We start from the raw sequence: 24,775 nt of genomic DNA on the forward strand, positions 1-24,775 counted from the left end.
CGGGAATTCGCGACATACGTGAAAAGCTTACGCATTCCGAACCGCAACCGTGTGCATTCGGACACGCTACCGGATTTACCAATCAAATCGGTTATTGCACTAAAACAATTGGAGAAAGCGGCGGCGGCGGTTGACTGCAAAGTTACGGTGCTTTAGGTGCTCGCACCTCAAATACCAGGAGCACCCAACAACCCGAAGACCGTACATAGAGTGTTGTTCAGGAGCCTGTTCGCCCCAGATCTTGTAAATAGTGTTGTCTGGGAACGAAGCATTAGAGGGAAGTTACAATTAGTTAAGCACCCTAATATTATAAGTTTGTATATATACATTAGTTTAGAGTTAAGTAGTAGTTTAAGTGAAAATGAAATACGTTGTTTTTTAATTGTTAAATTGTGTGTGTTGTGTAAGGAGCTCAAGGATTCCGTTAAGGAAAAAAAGGCCTTGCCGGAGGAGGTGAGGCGACTCAAAGAGTTGTCCTGCCCAAATTGTGCCACCCACAAGGAGGCAGCAGCTTATTGGGAGGCGAAATATAAAGAAGCTGTTCTCGCAAAAGAAAAGGTGAAAGACGACTACCGGCGGGAATTCGCCGAATATGTAAAGAGCTTGCAACCGAACCGCACAATGCACACGCTACCGTATTTACCAATAACCATAGATGCACTAAAACAATTGGAGAAATCGGCGGCGGCGGTTGACTTTAAAGTCAAAGTGCTTGAGGTGCTCGCACCTCAAATACCAGGAACACCCAATCCGAAAACTGTACATAGAGCGGTGTTCCGGAGCTTGTTCGCTCCAGATGTTGTAAATAGTGTTGTCTGGGAGCGAAACATTAGAGGCAAGCTCCAGTTAGTTAAGAACCCCAATATTATAAGTTTGTATATATACATTAGTTTAGAGTTAAGTAGTAGTTTAAGAAAAAATGAACTACGTTGTTTTTTAATTGTTAAATTGTGTGTGTTGTGTTAAATTGACGTGTTGTTGTCGCATAGCAGTTCAATTAGTCAAAAATTAGCTGTTGGAAAATGATCAAATTAAACTTAAATATGGCTTTTTACCTGAATTCAGTGCATAAATGCATTTGGAAAATAATGAAAATCATATAAAACACCAGTTAACGATGCAATATGCAATGTGCGCATCGGCTAAATATGTTGCGAATATTTGGGGTTTTTGGGGTTTTGGGATAATTTAAAAAAAAAAACAAGTCCCCCGGTGGGGACGTCAAACTAATTAAAAAACCTTTTTTTTCGCGCCTTTGAATTTTCGTGCTTACGTTGGAAAACATTTGGAAATTTTTGGAAAAAATCGATTCAAAATGCTGTCTTCGGATAGAATTCGTACAAAAAAAGATAAGGTAAGTAACAAATACCTCAAAAAAGGCAAAATCCCTAATAAGTCCCGCTTTTCCACGCAGATGAAGGACCTCCAAATGAGGTTGGAGCATACTGTGCAAAAACTCAAGGATTCAAATAACGAGAAAAAGGCCTTACAGGAGGAGGTGAGGCGATTAAAGGAGGAGTTGACCTGCCCAAATTGTTGCGTCAACAAGCAGGCAGCAGATAATTGGGAGGCGAAACACAAAGAAGCGGTTGTAGCAAAAGAGAAGCTAAAGGACGAATACCGGCGGGAGTTCGCCGAATATGTGAAAAGCAGCATTCCGAACCGCACAATGCCCCTACCGGATTTCCCGATAAACGATTTACTAAAACTAAAACAGTTGGAGGAAGCGGCCGCGACAGTTGGCTTTAAAGTCAAGGTACTTCAGCTGCTCGCACCTAAACTATCAGGAACGCCTAACCATAAAACTGTACATAGAGCGGTGTTCCGGAGCTTGTTCGCTCCAGATGTTGTAAATAGTGTTGTCTGGGAGCGAAACATTAGAGGCAAGCTCCTGTTAGTTAAGAACCCCAATATTATAAGTTTGTATATATACATTAGTTTAGAGTTAAGTAGTAGTTTAAGTAAAAATGAAATACGTTGTTTTTTAATTGTTAAATTGTGTGTGTTGTGTAAGGAGCTCAAGGATTCCGTTAAGGAAAAAAAGGCCTTGCCGGAGGAGGTGAGGCGACTCAAAGAGTTGTCCTGCCCAAATTGTGCCACCCACAAGGAGGCAGCAGCTTATTGGGAGGCGAAATATAAAGAAGCTGTTCTCGCAAAAGAAAAGGTGAAAGACGACTACCGGCGGGAATTCGCCGAATATGTAAAGAGCTTGCAACCGAACCGCACAATGCACACGCTACCGTATTTACCAATAACCATAGATGCACTAAAACAATTGGAGAAATCGGCGGCGGCGGTTGACTTTAAAGTCAAGGTGCTTGAGGTGCTCGCACCTCAAATAGCAGGAACACCCAATCCGAAAACTGTTCATAGAGTGGTGTTCAGGAGCCTGTTCGCCCCAGATCTTGTAAATAGTGTTGTCTGGGAACGAAGCATTAGAGGGAAGCTACAATTAGTTAAGCACCCTAATATTGTATGTTTGTATATATACATTAATTTAGAATTAAGTAGTAGTTTAAGTAAAAATGAACTACGTTGTTTTTTAATTGTTAAATTGTGTGTGTTGTGTTAAATTGACGTGTTGTTGTCGCATAGTAGTTCAATTAGTCAAAAATTAGATGTTGGAAAATGATAAAATTAAACTTAAATATGGCTTTTTACCTGAATTCAGTGCATAAATGCATTTGGAAAATAATGAATATCATATAAAACACCAGTTAACGATGCAATATGATAACGATGCGGCTAAATATGTTGCGAATATTTCGGGTTTTTGGGGTTTTTTGGGGTTTTGGGGTAATTTCGAAAAAAACAAGTCCCCCCGGCGGGGACGTCAAACTAATTAAAAAACCTTTTTTTTCGCGCCTTTTGATTTTCGCTGATTTGCAACGCATTTGGGATTTTTTTTTGGAAAAAATCGCTTAAAAATGCTGTCTTCGAATAGAATTCGCACTAAAAAGGATAAAGTAAGCAACAAATATCTCATAAAAAGCAAAATCCCTAATTAGTCCCGCTTTTCCACGCAGATTAAGGACCTCCAAATAAGGCTGGAGCACACGGTTGATAAGCTCAAGGATTCCGTTAAGGAAAAAAAGGCCTTGCAGGAGGAGGTGAGGCGACTCAAAGAGTTGTCCTGCCCAAATTATGCCACCCACAAGGAGGCAGCAGCTTATTGGGAGGCGAAATATAAAGAAGCTGTTCTCGCAAAAGAAAAGGTAAAAGACGACTACCGGCGGGAATTCGCCGAATATGTAAAGAGCTTGCAACCGAACCGCACAATGCACACGCTACCGGATTTACCAATAACCATAGATGCAATAAAACAATTGGAGAAATCGGCGGCGGCGGTTGACTTTAAAGTCAAGGTGCTTGAGGTGCTCGCACCACAAATAGCAGGAACACCCAATCCGAAAACTGTACAAAGAGTGGTGTGCAGGAGCCTGTTCGCCCCAGATCTTGTAAATAGTATTGTCTGGGAACGAAGCATTAGAGGGAAGCTACAATTAGTTAAGCACACTAATATTGTAAGTTTGTATATATACATTAGTTAGAGGTTGTCGCATAGTAGTTCAATTAGTCAAAAATTAGATTTGGAAAATGATAAAATTAAACTTAAATATGGCTTTTTACCTGAATTCAGTGCATAAATGCATTTGGAAAATAATGAATATCATATAAAACACCAGTTAACGATGCAATATGCAATGTGCGCATCGGCTAAAAATGTTGCGAATATTTGGGGTTTTTGGGGTTTTTTGGGGTTTTGGGGTAATTTCGAAAAAGACAAGTCCCCCCGGCGTGGACGTAATTAAAAAAACCGTTTTTTTTTGGCGCCATTTGATTTTCACGGATCTGCATTTGGAAATTTTTGTGTTTTTGTCGAAAAAATCAATTGAAAATGCTGTCTTCCAGTCGAATCCGTACGAAAAAGGATAAGGTAAGTAACAAATAACTCAAAAAAGGCAAAATCCCTAATTAGTCCCGCTTTTCCACGCCGATTAAGGACCTCCAAATAAGGCTGGACCACACGGTTGCTAAACTCAAGGAAGCAAATGCCGAGAAAAAGGCCTTACAGGAGGAGGTGAGGCGATTAAAGGAGCTGACCTGCCCAAACTGTTGCGCCAACAAGGAGGCAGCAGATAATTGGAAGGCGGAACACAAGGAAGCGGTTTTAGCAGCTTCAAAGCTAAAGGACGAATACCGGCGGGATTTTGCCGCTTACGTGAAGCGCTTCCACCGCCAGCAGCAACAGATGACAGAGGAAAAAGAGCTACCTGATTTACCACTTATTGATGTAAGTTCACTAATTAAATTGGAGGAAACGGCGGCGGAGGCTCCAGGGGAATGTAGGATTGAGGTGTTAGAGGTGCTCCAACCAAGATTGAAAAAGGCAACCAACCCCAAGACCGTCCACAGAGCGGTGTTCCGGAGCTTGTTCGCTCCAGACATTATAAAAAATGTAGTCTGGGAGCAAAACATTAGTGGCAAGCTCCGGTTAGTTAAGAACCCCTATATTATAAGTTTGTACATAGATATTTGTCTAGATTTAAGTAGTAGTTTAAGTAGAATTGAACTCCGCTCCTTTTTAAAAAATAAGTTTAAGTATGAAAATACACAGTTAGGTTAGTTTAGTAGTTATTAAGTAAGTATAAGGTTAGGCTTAGGTTTTGTTTTAAGTAAGTGTTAAGCGTTTAGGTTAAGCTTTAAGTGTGTGACGAAATAAGGCTTCACGGCAGTGCGGATAGAACTCTACGCATAGGTTTGAGGATAGTTTCGATGTGTTGAAAGAATTAGCACTCACCAGTACAGGGAATACGACCCGTGTAATAGCGGAGTACACCGTAAATAGAACTTTTCATGCCCCTTCCCCATATCGTTGTTTTATAAACCAAGGGGAAGGCTTGCTTTGTATATGAAGAAGTATGTTATATCAAACAAGCCCAACGACAGTTGTATCTTAACTACTGATTTCGAGCTGGTGGGTATCGTTTCATTAAACCAACGAAAATTAGAATTATACGAAAAGTTAAACGTTTTAGGAGAAACTTTTTTAACAGAGAATAGGATTGATAGACAAAATGTCCTAAATTTTCATATTAATACGTCCCCTAATATTTTGCCAACTTCGTTACGGGTATATTCTATTACAGACATTTATTGTAAAATGGCACATCTAACATTTGAAAAGGTACATTATTTCATACCTGTTTTGGAGTCGCTACCGACCGAAGAAGAAGTGTAAATGAAGATTGAAAAATAAAAAAAGAGGGAAAAATAAAAAGGAATTTCTATAGCAAAGGCTTCTATAGCATAATGGAGTATGATTTTCATCATTTAGCAAGAGTGTGGGGCTTTCATTCAAATCATCGAACGCAACACCCACGTTTACCCTTTCAGGGAATATAAGTAAGTGGATTGAGTTGTTCAAGGACCACCGGGGAAGCAGGATGTTTCCCAGACCCTCGCTACTTCATCCAAAGAGGAATCATTGCTGCATCATATATGCATTTTGTTCATATCGTCTTCGATTACGAAAGGACTTTTGGCTTTGCTTGCTCGAGTCGAAGGAAGAAACTTACTAAACGAGCGCGGATGTGAGATGGACCTATGATCTGTTCGTTCCCGTTGTTGGTACTAGCCAAAAAGGCTATCCTTAATATTTATTGCAGGAGAGCTTTCCTTGATGATGTCTGGAAGGAGTAATCTATCATTAAAAAATGCAACAACTTATCCTTGCTGTATCACGAACTCAGTTGACAGCTGACACCTACAGCACGCGGACGTGATTAAAGTGTTTTCTGAAGACGATAACGGAAGTAAAGGCGGTTCAGAAGGAGATGCGGATCGTAGACCACGGGGGAGGAATCCCCTTGAGGAACGAGTATGCGGTGCTGGCAGAAGCGCCAAAAAAAAAAAAAACGCAAAAGACGGAATGCCCAAAACTCTATCCCCCTGGATGACGACATGGCCGAGGAGAAGAGCAGATCATGTTAATGGAAAGCACAACGGTAGGCAAAAGCCTGGGAAACGTCAACCCGTTTTAGTTATGCAAAGTAATAGAGAATGCTATCGACGACAAACCCCTAGAGGCCCGCAGGCTTAGGGACGGGAAAATATTAGTGCGAACTAAATCCCTGCTTTAGAAAAAGAGGCTTTAGCCATAATATGGGCAGTGACGAAATTTAAACCATACCTTTATGGCAACAAATTTTCTCTCGTAACAGATCATAAGCCCCTCATCTTTATAAAAAAATCAAACAAAAACGCAAAATTAATAAGATGGCGCGAGAGTTAGAAAATTACGATTATGATGTGAAGCGCCCCGCCTCGCGTTCTCGAGTCTTGACGCTTCTTCGTATGCCTAGAAGTATGCAATAGCATAGCCCTTGGAGAATTGGCCAGTTCACCATCGCAGCACAACACGACACCGGAGCTACCTGCGCAGCCGATGACCGATGCGACGCGACGACGATGTGACATGACAGGAAGACAACATGTGCAACACGTCGCCACCCAATGCGCCCTGACGACGATGTCACAACGATAATGAGGTCGCAGCAATGACCTCATTCTGGAAGTGCGGAACTTGCGGTCCAGCTGTTTGTATGAAAGTCATACAAACAGAGCCAAACCAAAGCATCAGCGAAGCGGCTCGGTCGGTCCCGGAAGCAGCGACTAAACATCGGTGTCTGTTTGGTTTGCGGAGTCAGCAGTTGAGACTCGGGAGCGAAGGGGGTGAGAGGGGTGGCTTCTCCACTTAGAACTTTAGAGTATAAATAGGCTAAGATAGACCGTAATAAAGGGGAGTTGGAAGTTTGTACTCAACACGAAACCATCCGCGTTTGTCTTGAGACCGCTACAGCTCATCCGAAAGCCTCAGCTACTCGATCTTGCTCTGGGCCCCACCCGTGGTAACCCTTGTGAGACACCGAGTCAGCATTTGACAGGCCTTTTCGTCCGGACCAGCGATCAGCGACCAGCGGAATCAGCGACAAGAGTCTCTTCCAGCTCCTCTGCAGCATCGCACGCTTTGCTTCGGCAACGTTTCGGACTGGCGCGGCGTAATCGGTCGCGACTAAACGCCAGTAGCGTTACAGATGTCATCAACAAAACAGGAAAAACGAATGTCGTTGCTGATGCACTCAGCAGGAAAATAGACGATAATCAAAAAGAATTAGAAATCAATGAGAATTCTGATGAATCATCAGTGCAAAATAATGCTCCTTTATCATCAACCGACACTGTACATTCAAGTAACGCATCTGATGACCATTACATGCACTTTACAGAAAGAGCTATAGATAGCTACAGAAACCAAATTATTTTCAAACAAATGGACGTTAATTCAACCACTAAGGAAATTATCTTTCCAAATTATAAAAGGACTACTATTTGTGCCACCGCGTTTGACAAAACGAATATTACGAACTTCTTAAAAGAACATTCCAATGGGAAGCAAAACGCTTTGTTAGCTCCAGAACCTATTATGAACTTAATTCAAGAAGCGTATAGATAAAACTTTTGTAATTCAAGTTGTCATTTTGTAATGACTCAAAATTTAGTCAAAGACATAGTTTCTGAATCCGAACAAGATGAAATCGTACGAAGAGAACACGAAAGAGCTCATCGAGGGATCACAGAAGTAGAAAATCAAATTAAAAGAGCTTATTTTTTCCCAAAAATGATCCCCAAAATCCGAAAACTAATTAATTCATGCACCATCTGTGCACAACATAAATACGCGAGAAAACCCTACAATATCAAAATATCCGCAAGACCTATTGAAACAGCACCATTCAATAGAGTACATATGGGCATTTTTGGAATAGACAAACATTACTACTATTACACTACATTGTCGTTGGTTTGTGCATTTTCAAAACATCTCCAGTTGATTGAAATCCCAACACGAAACACTACAGACATTCAAAAAGCCCTAACAGAATATTTCAAATGTTTTAGATTCCCGAAGACAATCATTTGCGATCACGAGGCAGCTTTTACAAGCATTCAATTACAAACGTTCTTGGCAAATGTTGGAACGAATATACAATTTTCATCTTCTTCAGAATCAAATGGACAAGTTGAAAAGACACACAGCACAGTAATTGAATTATTCAACACTAATAAGCATAAATTCAAAGACCTCTCTTCATCGGAAATAATTAAAGTAGTAACATGTCTGTACAATGAATCAATTCACTCAGCAACTTCATTTACACCAAATGAAATAATCTTCGATCAACAAAATCTGACAAACCCCAACGATATTTTTACAAACCTCGGATAAAATTGTCTCGGAGGTGAAAAAGAATTTATGCAAGTCTAAATCTAGGATGGAAAAAAATAATAATGCAAAGGAAGAGCCACCTGCTATTAACGTAGGAAACGATATCTATATTAAGAAGGATGTTAGAAAAAAATTAGACCCACGGTTTACAAAAAAAAATGTAATAGTAACCGAAGAACTGTAACAATAGGTCTAAGAAATGTTAAGAGAAATAAGAATAAGCTGAAGCGATTAGGTAATTGTAATTAGGTTACTTAACTATTGTAATTTTTCCATTCCATTATATTAAGAACGAAAATAATGTTAATGAAATAATGCGATAATTATAAACATCATAGGGTCTGCTTGAAATGTGCGGTTCAATTGTACGTCGCTGACGCTCTCGCCATAGAATCAGCTTATAAGAAACAAATGTGTCGATCAAAGAAAAGAAGGGCAACATGCAGCAAAATATCAAAAAAAAGGCAAAAGCAACGCAAAGAAACTCTTCTCTACTCCATCTCCTTCAAATGTACACTGCACAATGATAACTAGGAGACGGTACACGGTATGAGACGAACGGTACGGTGTTGTGAAATAATCAGCGAAAAAATGCATGCAAATACCGATCCTCTAGGCTGGAAGAAACATTTCCCGGCTGGAAAGTATTATTCTAATTCTAATATCATTCTAAAGCCTAAACGCTTGAGGACAAGCTTTTCTACCCCACGGAGAAGTTATGGCTGCAGCGGGATCGCTGAGTTGATGATCATTACTATCATCAACTGATCGATCGCTGCTCGAAAGGCAGAGCGGCCCAGCGGGGTACAACTCGTTTATTCGAGCAGTTTAGAGATAAGTTTATAGCAGAATTGGATAGTATAAGTAGGAAGTAAGTAGAATAGTTAGTTGTAATCTAGACGTTAAGGTTAATAAACGTAATTAAATATCTATCCCCCTGGATGACGACATGGCCGAGGAACACCCCACGCTAAATGATATGAAGGGTATTATGATAAGAGACGACGACATAGTGTTATGGGAAAAAAAGGCTCTGCAGGAAGAGATAAGACGGCTTAAAGGGTCGTTGTCCTGCCCAAAGGACTATTCCTCACAAGGAAGCAGCGACGAATTGGGAGGTTAAATACAAAGCCGCTATTCTGGACAAAGAAAAGGTAAAATACGAATACCGGCGGGAATTCGCGACATACGTGAAAAGCTTACGCATTCCGAACCGCAACCGTGTGCATTCGGACACGCTACCGGATTTACCAATCAAATCGGTTATTGCACTAAAACAATTGGAGAAAGCGGCGGCGGCGGTTGACTGCAAAGTTACGGTGCTTTAGGTGCTCGCACCTCAAATACCAGGAGCACCCAACAACCCGAAGACCGTACATAGAGTGTTGTTCAGGAGCCTGTTCGCCCCAGATCTTGTAAATAGTGTTGTCTGGGAACGAAGCATTAGAGGGAAGTTACAATTAGTTAAGCACCCTAATATTATAAGTTTGTATATATACATTAGTTTAGAGTTAAGTAGTAGTTTAAGTAAAAATGAAATACGTTGTTTTTTAATTGTTAAATTGTGTGTGTTGTGTAAGGAGCTCAAGGATTCCGTTAAGGAAAAAAAGGCCTTGCCGGAGGAGGTGAGGCGACTCAAAGAGTTGTCCTGCCCAAATTGTGCCACCCACAAGGAGGCAGCAGCTTATTGGGAGGCGAAATATAAAGAAGCTGTTCTCGCAAAAGAAAAGGTGAAAGACGACTACCGGCGGGAATTCGCCGAATATGTAAAGAGCTTGCAACCGAACCGCACAATGCACACGCTACCGTATTTACCAATAACCATAGATGCACTAAAACAATTGGAGAAATCGGCGGCGGCGGTTGACTTTAAAGTCAAAGTGCTTGAGGTGCTCGCACCTCAAATACCAGGAACACCCAATCCGAAAACTGTACATAGAGCGGTGTTCCGGAGCTTGTTCGCTCCAGATGTTGTAAATAGTGTTGTCTGGGAGCGAAACATTAGAGGCAAGCTCCAGTTAGTTAAGAACCCCAATATTATAAGTTTGTATATATACATTAGTTTAGAGTTAAGTAGTAGTTTAAGAAAAAATGAACTACGTTGTTTTTTAATTGTTAAATTGTGTGTGTTGTGTTAAATTGACGTGTTGTTGTCGCATAGCAGTTCAATTAGTCAAAAATTAGCTGTTGGAAAATGATCAAATTAAACTTAAATATGGCTTTTTACCTGAATTCAGTGCATAAATGCATTTGGAAAATAATGAAAATCATATAAAACACCAGTTAACGATGCAATATGCAATGTGCGCATCGGCTAAATATGTTGCGAATATTTGGGGTTTTTGGGGTTTTGGGATAATTTAAAAAAAAAAACAAGTCCCCCGGTGGGGACGTCAAACTAATTAAAAAACCTTTTTTTTCGCGCCTTTGAATTTTCGTGCTTACGTTGGAAAACATTTGGAAATTTTTGGAAAAAATCGATTCAAAATGCTGTCTTCGGATAGAATTCGTACAAAAAAAGATAAGGTAAGTAACAAATACCTCAAAAAAGGCAAAATCCCTAATAAGTCCCGCTTTTCCACGCAGATGAAGGACCTCCAAATGAGGTTGGAGCATACTGTGCAAAAACTCAAGGATTCAAATAACGAGAAAAAGGCCTTACAGGAGGAGGTGAGGCGATTAAAGGAGGAGTTGACCTGCCCAAATTGTTGCGTCAACAAGCAGGCAGCAGATAATTGGGAGGCGAAACACAAAGAAGCGGTTGTAGCAAAAGAGAAGCTAAAGGACGAATACCGGCGGGAGTTCGCCGAATATGTGAAAAGCAGCATTCCGAACCGCACAATGCCCCTACCGGATTTCCCGATAAAGGATTTACTAAAACTAAAACAGTTGGAGGAAGCGGCCGCGACAGTTGGCTTTAAAGTCAAGGTACTTCAGCTGCTCGCACCTAAACTATCAGGAACGCCTAACCATAAAACTGTACATAGAGCGGTGTTCCGGAGCTTGTTCGCTCCAGATGTTGTAAATAGTGTTGTCTGGGAGCGAAACATTAGAGGCAAGCTCCTGTTAGTTAAGAACCCCAATATTATAAGTTTGTATATATACATTAGTTTAGAGTTAAGTAGTAGTTTAAGTAAAAATGAAATACGTTGTTTTTTAATTGTTAAATTGTGTGTGTTGTGTAAGGAGCTCAAGGATTCCGTTAAGGAAAAAAAGGCCTTGCCGGAGGAGGTGAGGCGACTCAAAGAGTTGTCCTGCCCAAATTGTGCCACCCACAAGGAGGCAGCAGCTTATTGGGAGGCGAAATATAAAGAAGCTGTTCTCGCAAAAGAAAAGGTGAAAGACGACTACCGGCGGGAATTCGCCGAATATGTAAAGAGCTTGCAACCGAACCGCACAATGCACACGCTACCGTATTTACCAATAACCATAGATGCACTAAAACAATTGGAGAAATCGGCGGCGGCGGTTGACTTTAAAGTCAAGGTGCTTGAGGTGCTCGCACCTCAAATAGCAGGAACACCCAATCCGAAAACTGTTCATAGAGTGGTGTTCAGGAGCCTGTTCGCCCCAGATCTTGTAAATAGTGTTGTCTGGGAACGAAGCATTAGAGGGAAGCTACAATTAGTTAAGCACCCTAATATTGTATGTTTGTATATATACATTAATTTAGAATTAAGTAGTAGTTTAAGTAAAAATGAACTACGTTGTTTTTTAATTGTTAAATTGTGTGTGTTGTGTTAAATTGACGTGTTGTTGTCGCATAGTAGTTCAATTAGTCAAAAATTAGATGTTGGAAAATGATAAAATTAAACTTAAATATGGCTTTTTACCTGAATTCAGTGCATAAATGCATTTGGAAAATAATGAATATCATATAAAACACCAGTTAACGATGCAATATGATAACGATGCGGCTAAATATGTTGCGAATATTTGGGGTTTTTGGGGTTTTTTGGGGTTTTGGGGTAATTTCGAAAAAAACAAGTCCCCCCGGCGGGGACGTCAAACTAATTAAAAAACCTTTTTTTTCGCGCCTTTTGATTTTCGCTGATTTGCAACGCATTTGGGATTTTTTTTTGGAAAAAATCGCTTAAAAATGCTGTCTTCGAATAGAATTCGCACTAAAAAGGATAAAGTAAGCAACAAATATCTCATAAAAAGCAAAATCCCTAATTAGTCCCGCTTTTCCACGCAGATTAAGGACCTCCAAATAAGGCTGGAGCACACGGTTGATAAGCTCAAGGATTCCGTTAAGGAAAAAAAGGCCTTGCAGGAGGAGGTGAGGCGACTCAAAGAGTTGTCCTGCCCAAATTATGCCACCCACAAGGAGGCAGCAGCTTATTGGGAGGCGAAATATAAAGAAGCTGTTCTCGCAAAAGAAAAGGTAAAAGACGACTACCGGCGGGAATTCGCCGAATATGTAAAGAGCTTGCAACCGAACCGCACAATGCACACGCTACCGGATTTACCAATAACCATAGATGCAATAAAACAATTGGAGAAATCGGCGGCGGCGGTTGACTTTAAAGTCAAGGTGCTTGAGGTGCTCGCACCACAAATAGCAGGAACACCCAATCCGAAAACTGTACAAAGAGTGGTGTGCAGGAGCCTGTTCGCCCCAGATCTTGTAAATAGTATTGTCTGGGAACGAAGCATTAGAGGGAAGCTACAATTAGTTAAGCACACTAATATTGTAAGTTTGTATATATACATTAGTTAGAGGTTGTCGCATAGTAGTTCAATTAGTCAAAAATTAGATTTGGAAAATGATAAAATTAAACTTAAATATGGCTTTTTACCTGAATTCAGTGCATAAATGCATTTGGAAAATAATGAATATCATATAAAACACCAGTTAACGATGCAATATGCAATGTGCGCATCGGCTAAAAATGTTGCGAATATTTGGGGTTTTTGGGGTTTTTTGGGGTTTTGGGGTAATTTCGAAAAAGACAAGTCCCCCCGGCGTGGACGTAATTAAAAAAACCGTTTTTTTTGGCGCCATTTGATTTTCACGGATCTGCATTTGGAAATTTTTGTGTTTTTGTCGAAAAAATCAATTGAAAATGCTGTCTTCCAGTCGAATCCGTACGAAAAAGGATAAGGTAAGTAACAAATAACTCAAAAAAGGCAAAATCCCTAATTAGTCCCGCTTTTCCACGCCGATTAAGGACCTCCAAATAAGGCTGGACCACACGGTTGCTAAACTCAAGGAAGCAAATGCCGAGAAAAAGGCCTTACAGGAGGAGGTGAGGCGATTAAAGGAGCTGACCTGCCCAAACTGTTGCGCCAACAAGGAGGCAGCAGATAATTGGAAGGCGGAACACAAGGAAGCGGTTTTAGCAGCTTCAAAGCTAAAGGACGAATACCGGCGGGATTTTGCCGCTTACGTGAAGCGCTTCCACCGCCAGCAGCAACAGATGACAGAGGAAAAAGAGCTACCTGATTTACCACTTATTGATGTAAGTTCACTAATTAAATTGGAGGAAACGGCGGCGGAGGCTCCAGGGGAATGTAGGATTGAGGTGTTAGAGGTGCTCCAACCAAGATTGAAAAAGGCAACCAACCCCAAGACCGTCCACAGAGCGGTGTTCCGGAGCTTGTTCGCTCCAGACATTATAAAAAATGTAGTCTGGGAGCAAAACATTAGTGGCAAGCTCCGGTTAGTTAAGAACCCCTATATTATAAGTTTGTACATAGATATTTGTCTAGATTTAAGTAGTAGTTTAAGTAGAATTGAACTCCGCTCCTTTTTAAAAAATAAGTTTAAGTATGAAAATACACAGTTAGGTTAGTTTAGTAGTTATTAAGTAAGTATAAGGTTAGGCTTAGGTTTTGTTTTAAGTAAGTGTTAAGCGTTTAGGTTAAGCTTTAAGTGTGTGACGAAATAAGGCTTCACGGCAGTGCGGATAGAACTCTACGCATAGGTTTGAGGATAGTTTCGATGTGTTGAAAGAATTAGCACTCACCAGTACAGGGAATACGACCCGTGTAATAGCGGAGTACACCGTAAATAGAACTTTTCATGCCCCTTCCCCATATCGTTGTTTTATAAACCAAGGGGAAGGCTTGCTTTGTATATGAAGAAGTATGTTATATCAAACAAGCCCAACGACAGTTGTATCTTAACTACTGATTTCGAGCTGGTGGGTATCGTTTCATTAAACCAACGAAAATTAGAATTATACGAAAAGTTAAACGTTTTAGGAGAAACTTTTTTAACAGAGAATAGGATTGATAGACAAAATGTCCTAAATTTTCATATTAATACGTCCCCTAATATTTTGCCAACTTCGTTACGGGTATATTCTATTACAGACATTTATTGTAAAATGGCACATCTAACATTTGAAAAGGTACATTATTTCATACCTGTTTTGGAGTCGCTACCGACCGAAGAAGAAGTGTAAATGAAGATTGAAAAATAAAAAAAGAGGGAAAAATAAAAAGGAATTTCTATAGCAAAGGCTTCTATAGCATAATGGAGTATGATTTTCATCATTTAGCAAGAGTGTGGGGCTTTCATTCAAATCATCGAACGCAACACCCACGTTTACCCTTTCAGGGAATATAAGTAAGTGGATTGAGTTGTTCAAGGACCACCGGGGAAGCAGGATGTTTCCCAGACCCTCGCTACTTCATCCAAAGAGGAATCATTGCTGCATCATATATGCATTTTGTTCATATCGTCTTCGATTACGAAAGGACTTTTGGCTTTGCTTGCTCGAGTCGAAGGAAGAAACTTACTAAACGAGCGCGGATGTGAGATGGACCTATGATCTGTTCGTTCCCGTTGTTGGTACTAGCCAAAAAGGCTATCCTTAATCTTTATTGCAGGAGAGCTTTCCTTGATGATGTCTGGAAGGAGTAATCTATCATTAAAAAATGCAACAACTTATCCTTGCTGTATCACGAACTCAGTTGACAGCTGACACCTACAGCACGCGGACGTGATTAAAGTGTTTTCTGAAGACGATAACGGAAGTAAAGGCGGTTCAGAAGGAGATGCGGATCGTAGACCACGGGGGAGGAATCCCCTTGAGGAACGAGTATGCGGTGCTGGCAGAAGCGCCAAAAAAAAAAAAACGCAAAAGACGGAATGCCCAAAACTCTATCCCCCTGGATGACGACATGGCCGAGGAGAAGAGCAGATCATGTTAATGGAAAGCACAACGGTAGGCAAAAGCCTGGGAAACGTCAACCCGTTTTAGTTATGCAAAGTAATAGAGAATGCTATCGACGACAAACCCCTAGAGGCCCGCAGGCTTAGGGACGGGAAAATATTAGTGCGAACTAAATCCCTGCTTTAGAAAAAGAGGCTTTAGCCATAATATGGGCAGTGACGAAATTTAAACCATACCTTTATGGCAACAAATTTTCTCTCGTAACAGATCATAAGCCCCTCATCTTTATAAAAAAATCAAACAAAAACGCAAAATTAATAAGATGGCGCGAGAGTTAGAAAATTACGATTATGATGTGAAGCGCCCCGCCTCGCGTTCTCGAGTCTTGACGCTTCTTCGTATGCCTAGAAGTATGCAATAGCATAGCCCTTGGAGAATTGGCCAGTTCACCATCGCAGCACAACACGACACCGGAGCTACCTGCGCAGCCGATGACCGATGCGACGCGACGACGATGTGACATGACAGGAAGACAACATGTGCAACACGTCGCCACCCAATGCGCCCTGACGACGATGTCACAACGATAATGAGGTCGCAGCAATGACCTCATTCTGGAAGTGCGGAACTTGCGGTCCAGCTGTTTGTATGAAAGTCATACAAACAGAGCCAAACCAAAGCATCAGCGAAGCGGCTCGGTCGGTCCCGGAAGCAGCGACTAAACATCGGTGTCTGTTTGGTTTGCGGAGTCAGCAGTTGAGACTCGGGAGCGAAGGGGGTGAGAGGGGTGGCTTCTCCACTTAGAACTTTAGAGTATAAATAGGCTAAGATAGACCGTAATAAAGGGGAGTTGGAAGTTTGTACTCAACACGAAACCATCCGCGTTTGTCTTGAGACCGCTACAGCTCATCCGAAAGCCTCAGCTACTCGATCTTGCTCTGGGCCCCACCCGTGGTAACCCTTGTGAGACACCGAGTCAGCATTTGACAGGCCTTTTCGTCCGGACCAGCGATCAGCGACCAGCGGAATCAGCGACAAGAGTCTCTTCCAGCTCCTCTGCAGCATCGCACGCTTTGCTTCGGCAACGTTTCGGACTGGCGCGGCGTAATCGGTCGCGACTAAACGCCAGTAGCGTTACAGATGTCATCAACAAAACAGGAAAAACGAATGTCGTTGCTGATGCACTCAGCAGGAAAATAGACGATAATCAAAAAGAATTAGAAATCAATGAGAATTCTGATGAATCATCAGTGCAAAATAATGCTCCTTTATCATCAACCGACACTGTACATTCAAGTAACGCATCTGATGACCATTACATGCACTTTACAGAAAGAGCTATAGATAGCTACAGAAACCAAATTATTTTCAAACAAATGGACGTTAATTCAACCACTAAGGAAATTATCTTTCCAAATTATAAAAGGACTACTATTTGTGCCACCGCGTTTGACAAAACGAATATTACGAACTTCTTAAAAGAACATTCCAATGGGAAGCAAAACGCTTTGTTAGCTCCAGAACCTATTATGAACTTAATTCAAGAAGCGTATAGATAAAACTTTTGTAATTCAAGTTGTCATTTTGTAATGACTCAAAATTTAGTCAAAGACATAGTTTCTGAATCCGAACAAGATGAAATCGTACGAAGAGAACACGAAAGAGCTCATCGAGGGATCACAGAAGTAGAAAATCAAATTAAAAGAGCTTATTTTTTCCCAAAAATGATCCCCAAAATCCGAAAACTAATTAATTCATGCACCATCTGTGCACAACATAAATACGCGAGAAAACCCTACAATATCAAAATATCCGCAAGACCTATTGAAACAGCACCATTCAATAGAGTACATATGGGCATTTTTGGAATAGACAAACATTACTACTATTACACTACATTGTCGTTGGTTTGTGCATTTTCAAAACATCTCCAGTTGATTGAAATCCCAACACGAAACACTACAGACATTCAAAAAGCCCTAACAGAATATTTCAAATGTTTTAGATTCCCGAAGACAATCATTTGCGATCACGAGGCAGCTTTTACAAGCATTCAATTACAAACGTTCTTGGCAAATGTTGGAACGAATATACAATTTTCATCTTCTTCAGAATCAAATGGACAAGTTGAAAAGACACACAGCACAGTAATTGAATTATTCAACACTAATAAGCATAAATTCAAAGACCTCTCTTCATCGGAAATAATTAAAGTAGTAACATGTCTGTACAATGAATCAATTCACTCAGCAACTTCATTTACACCAAATGAAATAATCTTCGATCAACAAAATCTGACAAACCCCAACGATATTTTTACAAACCTCGGATAAAATTGTCTCGGAGGTGAAAAAGAATTTATGCAAGTCTAAATCTAGGATGGAAAAAAATAATAATGCAAAGGAAGAGCCACCTGCTATTAACGTAGGAAACGATATCTATATTAAGAAGGATGTTAGAAAAAAATTAGACCCACGGTTTACAAAAAAAAATGTAATAGTAACCGAAGAACTGTAACAATAGGTCTAAGAAATGTTAAGAGAAATAAGAATAAGCTGAAGCGATTAGGTAATTGTAATTAGGTTACTTAACTATTGTAATTTTTCCATTCCATTATATTAAGAACGAAAATAATGTTAATGAAATAATGCGATAATTATAAACATCATAGGGTCTGCTTGAAATGTGCGGTTCAATTGTACGTCGCTGACGCTCTCGCCATAGAATCAGCTTATAAGAAACAAATGTGTCGATCAAAGAAAAGAAGGGCAACATGCAGCAAAATATCAAAAAAAAGGCAAAAGCAACGCAAAGAAACTCTTCTCTACTCCATCTCCTTCAAATGTACACTGCACAATGATAACTAGGAGACGGTACACGGTATGAGACGAACGGTACGGTGTTGTGAAATAATCAGCGAAAAAATGCATGCAAATACCGATCCTCTAGGCTGGAAGAAACATTTCCCGGCTGGAAAGTATTATTCTAATTCTAATATCATTCTAAAGCCTAAACGCTTGAGGACAAGCTTTTCTACCCCACGGAGAAGTTATGGCTGCAGCGGGATCGCTGAGTTGATGATCATTACTATCATCAACTGATCGATCGCTGCTCGAAAGGCAGAGCGGCCCAGCGGGGTACAACTCGTTTATTCGAGCAGTTTAGAGATAAGTTTATAGCAGAATTGGATAGTATAAGTAGGAAGTAAGTAGAATAGTTAGTTGTAATCTAGACGTTAAGGTTAATAAACGTAATTAAATATCTATCCCCCTGGATGACGACATGGCCGAGGAACACCCCACGCTAAATGATATGAAGGGTATTATGATAAGAGACGACGACATAGTGTTATGGGAAAAAAAGGCTCTGCAGGAAGAGATAAGACGGCTTAAAGGGTCGTTGTCCTGCCCAAAGGACTATTCCTCACAAGGAAGCAGCGACGAATTGGGAGGTTAAATACAAAGCCGCTATTCTGGACAAAGAAAAGGTAAAATACGAATACCGGCGGGAATTCGCGACATACGTGAAAAGCTTACGCATTCCGAACCGCAACCGTGTGCATTCGGACACGCTACCGGATTTACCAATCAAATCGGTTATTGCACTAAAACAATTGGAGAAAGCGGCGGCGGCGGTTGACTGCAAAGTTACGGTGCTTTAGGTGCTCGCACCTCAAATACCAGGAGCACCCAACAACCCGAAGACCGTACATAGAGTGTTGTTCAGGAGCCTGTTCGCCCCAGATCTTGTAAATAGTGTTGTCTGGGAACGAAGCATTAGAGGGAAGTTACAATTAGTTAAGCACCCTAATATTATAAGTTTGTATATATACATTAGTTTAGAGTTAAGTAGTAGTTTAAGTAAAAATGAAATACGTTGTTTTTTAATTGTTAAATTGTGTGTGTTGTGTAAGGAGCTCAAGGATTCCGTTAAGGAAAAAAAGGCCTTGCCGGAGGAGGTGAGGCGACTCAAAGAGTTGTCCTGCCCAAATTGTGCCACCCACAAGGAGGCAGCAGCTTATTGGGAGGCGAAATATAAAGAAGCTGTTCTCGCAAAAGAAAAGGTGAAAGACGACTACCGGCGGGAATTCGCCGAATATGTAAAGAGCTTGCAACCGAACCGCACAATGCACACGCTACCGTATTTACCAATAACCATAGATGCACTAAAACAATTGGAGAAATCGGCGGCGGCGGTTGACTTTAAAGTCAAAGTGCTTGAGGTGCTCGCACCTCAAATACCAGGAACACCCAATCCGAAAACTGTACATAGAGCGGTGTTCCGGAGCTTGTTCGCTCCAGATGTTGTAAATAGTGTTGTCTGGGAGCGAAACATTAGAGGCAAGCTCCAGTTAGTTAAGAACCCCAATATTATAAGTTTGTATATATACATTAGTTTAGAGTTAAGTAGTAGTTTAAGAAAAAATGAACTACGTTGTTTTTTAATTGTTAAATTGTGTGTGTTGTGTTAAATTGACGTGTTGTTGTCGCATAGCAGTTCAATTAGTCAAAAATTAGCTGTTGGAAAATGATCAAATTAAACTTAAATATGGCTTTTTACCTGAATTCAGTGCATAAATGCATTTGGAAAATAATGAAAATCATATAAAACACCAGTTAACGATGCAATATGCAATGTGCGCATCGGCTAAATATGTTGCGAATATTTGGGGTTTTTGGGGTTTTGGGATAATTTAAAAAAAAAAACAAGTCCCCCGGTGGGGACGTCAAACTAATTAAAAAACCTTTTTTTTCGCGCCTTTGAATTTTCGTGCTTACGTTGGAAAACATTTGGAAATTTTTGGAAAAAATCGATTCAAAATGCTGTCTTCGGATAGAATTCGTACAAAAAAAGATAAGGTAAGTAACAAATACCTCAAAAAAGGCAAAATCCCTAATAAGTCCCGCTTTTCCACGCAGATGAAGGACCTCCAAATGAGGTTGGAGCATACTGTGCAAAAACTCAAGGATTCAAATAACGAGAAAAAGGCCTTACAGGAGGAGGTGAGGCGATTAAAGGAGGAGTTGACCTGCCCAAATTGTTGCGTCAACAAGCAGGCAGCAGATAATTGGGAGGCGAAACACAAAGAAGCGGTTGTAGCAAAAGAGAAGCTAAAGGACGAATACCGGCGGGAGTTCGCCGAATATGTGAAAAGCAGCATTCCGAACCGCACAATGCCCCTACCGGATTTCCCGATAAAGGATTTACTAAAACTAAAACAGTTGGAGGAAGCGGCCGCGACAGTTGGCTTTAAAGTCAAGGTACTTCAGCTGCTCGCACCTAAACTATCAGGAACGCCTAACCATAAAACTGTACATAGAGCGGTGTTCCGGAGCTTGTTCGCTCCAGATGTTGTAAATAGTGTTGTCTGGGAGCGAAACATTAGAGGCAAGCTCCTGTTAGTTAAGAACCCCAATATTATAAGTTTGTATATATACATTAGTTTAGAGTTAAGTAGTAGTTTAAGTAAAAATGAAATACGTTGTTTTTTAATTGTTAAATTGTGTGTGTTGTGTAAGGAGCTCAAGGATTCCGTTAAGGAAAAAAAGGCCTTGCCGGAGGAGGTGAGGCGACTCAAAGAGTTGTCCTGCCCAAATTGTGCCACCCACAAGGAGGCAGCAGCTTATTGGGAGGCGAAATATAAAGAAGCTGTTCTCGCAAAAGAAAAGGTGAAAGACGACTACCGGCGGGAATTCGCCGAATATGTAAAGAGCTTGCAACCGAACCGCACAATGCACACGCTACCGTATTTACCAATAACCATAGATGCACTAAAACAATTGGAGAAATCGGCGGCGGCGGTTGACTTTAAAGTCAAGGTGCTTGAGGTGCTCGCACCTCAAATAGCAGGAACACCCAATCCGAAAACTGTTCATAGAGTGGTGTTCAGGAGCCTGTTCGCCCCAGATCTTGTAAATAGTGTTGTCTGGGAACGAAGCATTAGAGGGAAGCTACAATTAGTTAAGCACCCTAATATTGTATGTTTGTATATATACATTAATTTAGAATTAAGTAGTAGTTTAAGTAAAAATGAACTACGTTGTTTTTTAATTGTTAAATTGTGTGTGTTGTGTTAAATTGACGTGTTGTTGTCGCATAGTAGTTCAATTAGTCAAAAATTAGATGTTGGAAAATGATAAAATTAAACTTAAATATGGCTTTTTACCTGAATTCAGTGCATAAATGCATTTGGAAAATAATGAATATCATATAAAACACCAGTTAACGATGCAATATGATAACGATGCGGCTAAATATGTTGCGAATATTTGGGGTTTTTGGGGTTTTTTGGGGTTTTGGGGTAATTTCGAAAAAAACAAGTCCCCCCGGCGGGGACGTCAAACTAATTAAAAAACCTTTTTTTTCGCGCCTTTTGATTTTCGCTGATTTGCAACGCATTTGGGATTTTTTTTTGGAAAAAATCGCTTAAAAATGCTGTCTTCGAATAGAATTCGCACTAAAAAGGATAAAGTAAGCAACAAATATCTCATAAAAAGCAAAATCCCTAATTAGTCCCGCTTTTCCACGCAGATTAAGGACCTCCAAATAAGGCTGGAGCACACGGTTGATAAGCTCAAGGATTCCGTTAAGGAAAAAAAGGCCTTGCAGGAGGAGGTGAGGCGACTCAAAGAGTTGTCCTGCCCAAATTATGCCACCCACAAGGAGGCAGCAGCTTATTGGGAGGCGAAATATAAAGAAGCTGTTCTCGCAAAAGAAAAGGTAAAAGACGACTACCGGCGGGAATTCGCCGAATATGTAAAGAGCTTGCAACCGAACCGCACAATGCACACGCTACCGGATTTACCAATAACCATAGATGCAATAAAACAATTGGAGAAATCGGCGGCGGCGGTTGACTTTAAAGTCAAGGTGCTTGAGGTGCTCGCACCACAAATAGCAGGAACACCCAATCCGAAAACTGTACAAAGAGTGGTGTGCAGGAGCCTGTTCGCCCCAGATCTTGTAAATAGTATTGTCTGGGAACGAAGCATTAGAGGGAAGCTACAATTAGTTAAGCACACTAATATTGTAAGTTTGTATATATACATTAGTTAGAGGTTGTCGCATAGTAGTTCAATTAGTCAAAAATTAGATTTGGAAAATGATAAAATTAAACTTAAATATGGCTTTTTACCTGAATTCAGTGCATAAATGCATTTGGAAAATAATGAATATCATATAAAACACCAGTTAACGATGCAATATGCAATGTGCGCATCGGCTAAAAATGTTGCGAATATTTGGGGTTTTTGGGGTTTTTTGGGGTTTTGGGGTAATTTCGAAAAAGACAAGTCCCCCCGGCGTGGACGTAATTAAAAAAACCGTTTTTTTTGGCGCCATTTGATTTTCACGGATCTGCATTTGGAAATTTTTGTGTTTTTGTCGAAAAAATCAATTGAAAATGCTGTCTTCCAGTCGAATCCGTACGAAAAAGGATAAGGTAAGTAACAAATAACTCAAAAAAGGCAAAATCCCTAATTAGTCCCGCTTTTCCACGCCGATTAAGGACCTCCAAATAAGGCTGGACCACACGGTTGCTAAACTCAAGGAAGCAAATGCCGAGAAAAAGGCCTTACAGGAGGAGGTGAGGCGATTAAAGGAGCTGACCTGCCCAAACTGTTGCGCCAACAAGGAGGCAGCAGATAATTGGAAGGCGGAACACAAGGAAGCGGTTTTAGCAGCTTCAAAGCTAAAGGACGAATACCGGCGGGATTTTGCCGCTTACGTGAAGCGCTTCCACCGCCAGCAGCAACAGATGACAGAGGAAAAAGAGCTACCTGATTTACCACTTATTGATGTAAGTTCACTAATTAAATTGGAGGAAACGGCGGCGGAGGCTCCAGGGGAATGTAGGATTGAGGTGTTAGAGGTGCTCCAACCAAGATTGAAAAAGGCAACCAACCCCAAGACCGTCCACAGAGCGGTGTTCCGGAGCTTGTTCGCTCCAGACATTATAAAAAATGTAGTCTGGGAGCAAAACATTAGTGGCAAGCTCCGGTTAGTTAAGAACCCCTATATTATAAGTTTGTACATAGATATTTGTCTAGATTTAAGTAGTAGTTTAAGTAGAATTGAACTCCGCTCCTTTTTAAAAAATAAGTTTAAGTATGAAAATACACAGTTAGGTTAGTTTAGTAGTTATTAAGTAAGTATAAGGTTAGGCTTAGGTTTTGTTTTAAGTAAGTGTTAAGCGTTTAGGTTAAGCTTTAAGTGTGTGACGAAATAAGGCTTCACGGCAGTGCGGATAGAACTCTACGCATAGGTTTGAGGATAGTTTCGATGTGTTGAAAGAATTAGCACTCACCAGTACAGGGAATACGACCCGTGTAATAGCGGAGTACACCGTAAATAGAACTTTTCATGCCCCTTCCCCATATCGTTGTTTTATAAACCAAGGGGAAGGCTTGCTTTGTATATGAAGAAGTATGTTATATCAAACAAGCCCAACGACAGTTGTATCTTAACTACTGATTTCGAGCTGGTGGGTATCGTTTCATTAAACCAACGAAAATTAGAATTATACGAAAAGTTAAACGTTTTAGGAGAAACTTTTTTAACAGAGAATAGGATTGATAGACAAAATATCCCAAATTTTCATATTAATACGTCCCCTAATATTTTGCCAACTTCGTTACGGGTATATTCTATTACAGACATTTATTGTAAAATGGCACATCTAACATTTGAAAAGGTACATTATTTCATACCTGTTTTGGAGTCGCTACCGACCGAAGAAGAAGTGTAAATGAAGATTGAAAAATAAAAAAAGAGGGAAAAATAAAAAGGAATTTCTATAGCAAAGGCTTCTATAGCATAATGGAGTATGATTTTCATCATTTAGCAAGAGTGTGGGGCTTTCATTCAAATCATCGAACGCAACACCCACGTTTACCCTTTCAGGGAATATAAGTAAGTGGATTGAGTTGTTCAAGGACCACCGGGGAAGCAGGATGTTTCCCAGACCCTCGCTACTTCATCCAAAGAGGAATCATTGCTGCATCATATATGCATTTTGTTCATATCGTCTTCGATTACGAAAGGACTTTTGGCTTTGCTTGCTCGAGTCGAAGGAAGAAACTTACTAAACGAGCGCGGATGTGAGATGGACCTATGATCTGTTCGTTCCCGTTGTTGGTACTAGCCAAAAAGGCTATCCTTAATCTTTATTGCAGGAGAGCTTTCCTTGATGATGTCTGGAAGGAGTAATCTATCATTAAAAAATGCAACAACTTATCCTTGCTGTATCACGAACTCAGTTGACAGCTGACACCTACAGCACGCGGACGTGATTAAAGTGTTTTCTGAAGACGATAACGGAAGTAAAGGCGGTTCAGAAGGAGATGCGGATCGTAGACCA

General features: G+C 40.5%; 1 protein-coding gene across 6 annotated transcripts; it reads left to right on the forward strand.

The window, feature by feature from the left end:
* Nucleotides 1-921: 921 nt before the first annotated feature.
* LOC125949686 (uncharacterized) lies at nucleotides 922-23,135 on the forward strand. 6 transcript variants are annotated; one of them, XR_007468673.1, is made up of 2 exons: nucleotides 922-977; nucleotides 3,554-4,214. XR_007468673.1 is itself a non-coding variant. In XM_049676958.1 (2 exons), the coding sequence occupies exon 1, from the start codon at nucleotides 1,316-1,318 to the stop codon at nucleotides 2,570-2,572; it is 1,257 nt and encodes a 418-aa protein (XP_049532915.1). In that variant the 3' UTR covers nucleotides 2,573-2,583; nucleotides 22,476-23,135. The 6 variants fall into 6 exon arrangements, 3 of the variants coding, with proteins under 3 accessions (XP_049532915.1, XP_049532914.1, XP_049532913.1); XM_049676958.1 differs by lacking the exons at nucleotides 922-977; nucleotides 3,554-4,214 and adding exons at nucleotides 1,316-2,583; nucleotides 22,476-23,135; XM_049676957.1 differs by lacking the exons at nucleotides 922-977; nucleotides 3,554-4,214 and adding exons at nucleotides 1,316-2,583; nucleotides 13,016-13,675.
* The last annotated feature ends 1,640 nt before the right edge of the window (nucleotides 23,136-24,775 follow it).

Source organism: Anopheles darlingi, chromosome 2, assembly GCF_943734745.1.
Source record: "Anopheles darlingi chromosome 2, idAnoDarlMG_H_01, whole genome shotgun sequence".
Taxonomy (NCBI): Eukaryota; Metazoa; Arthropoda; class Insecta; order Diptera; family Culicidae; genus Anopheles; species Anopheles darlingi.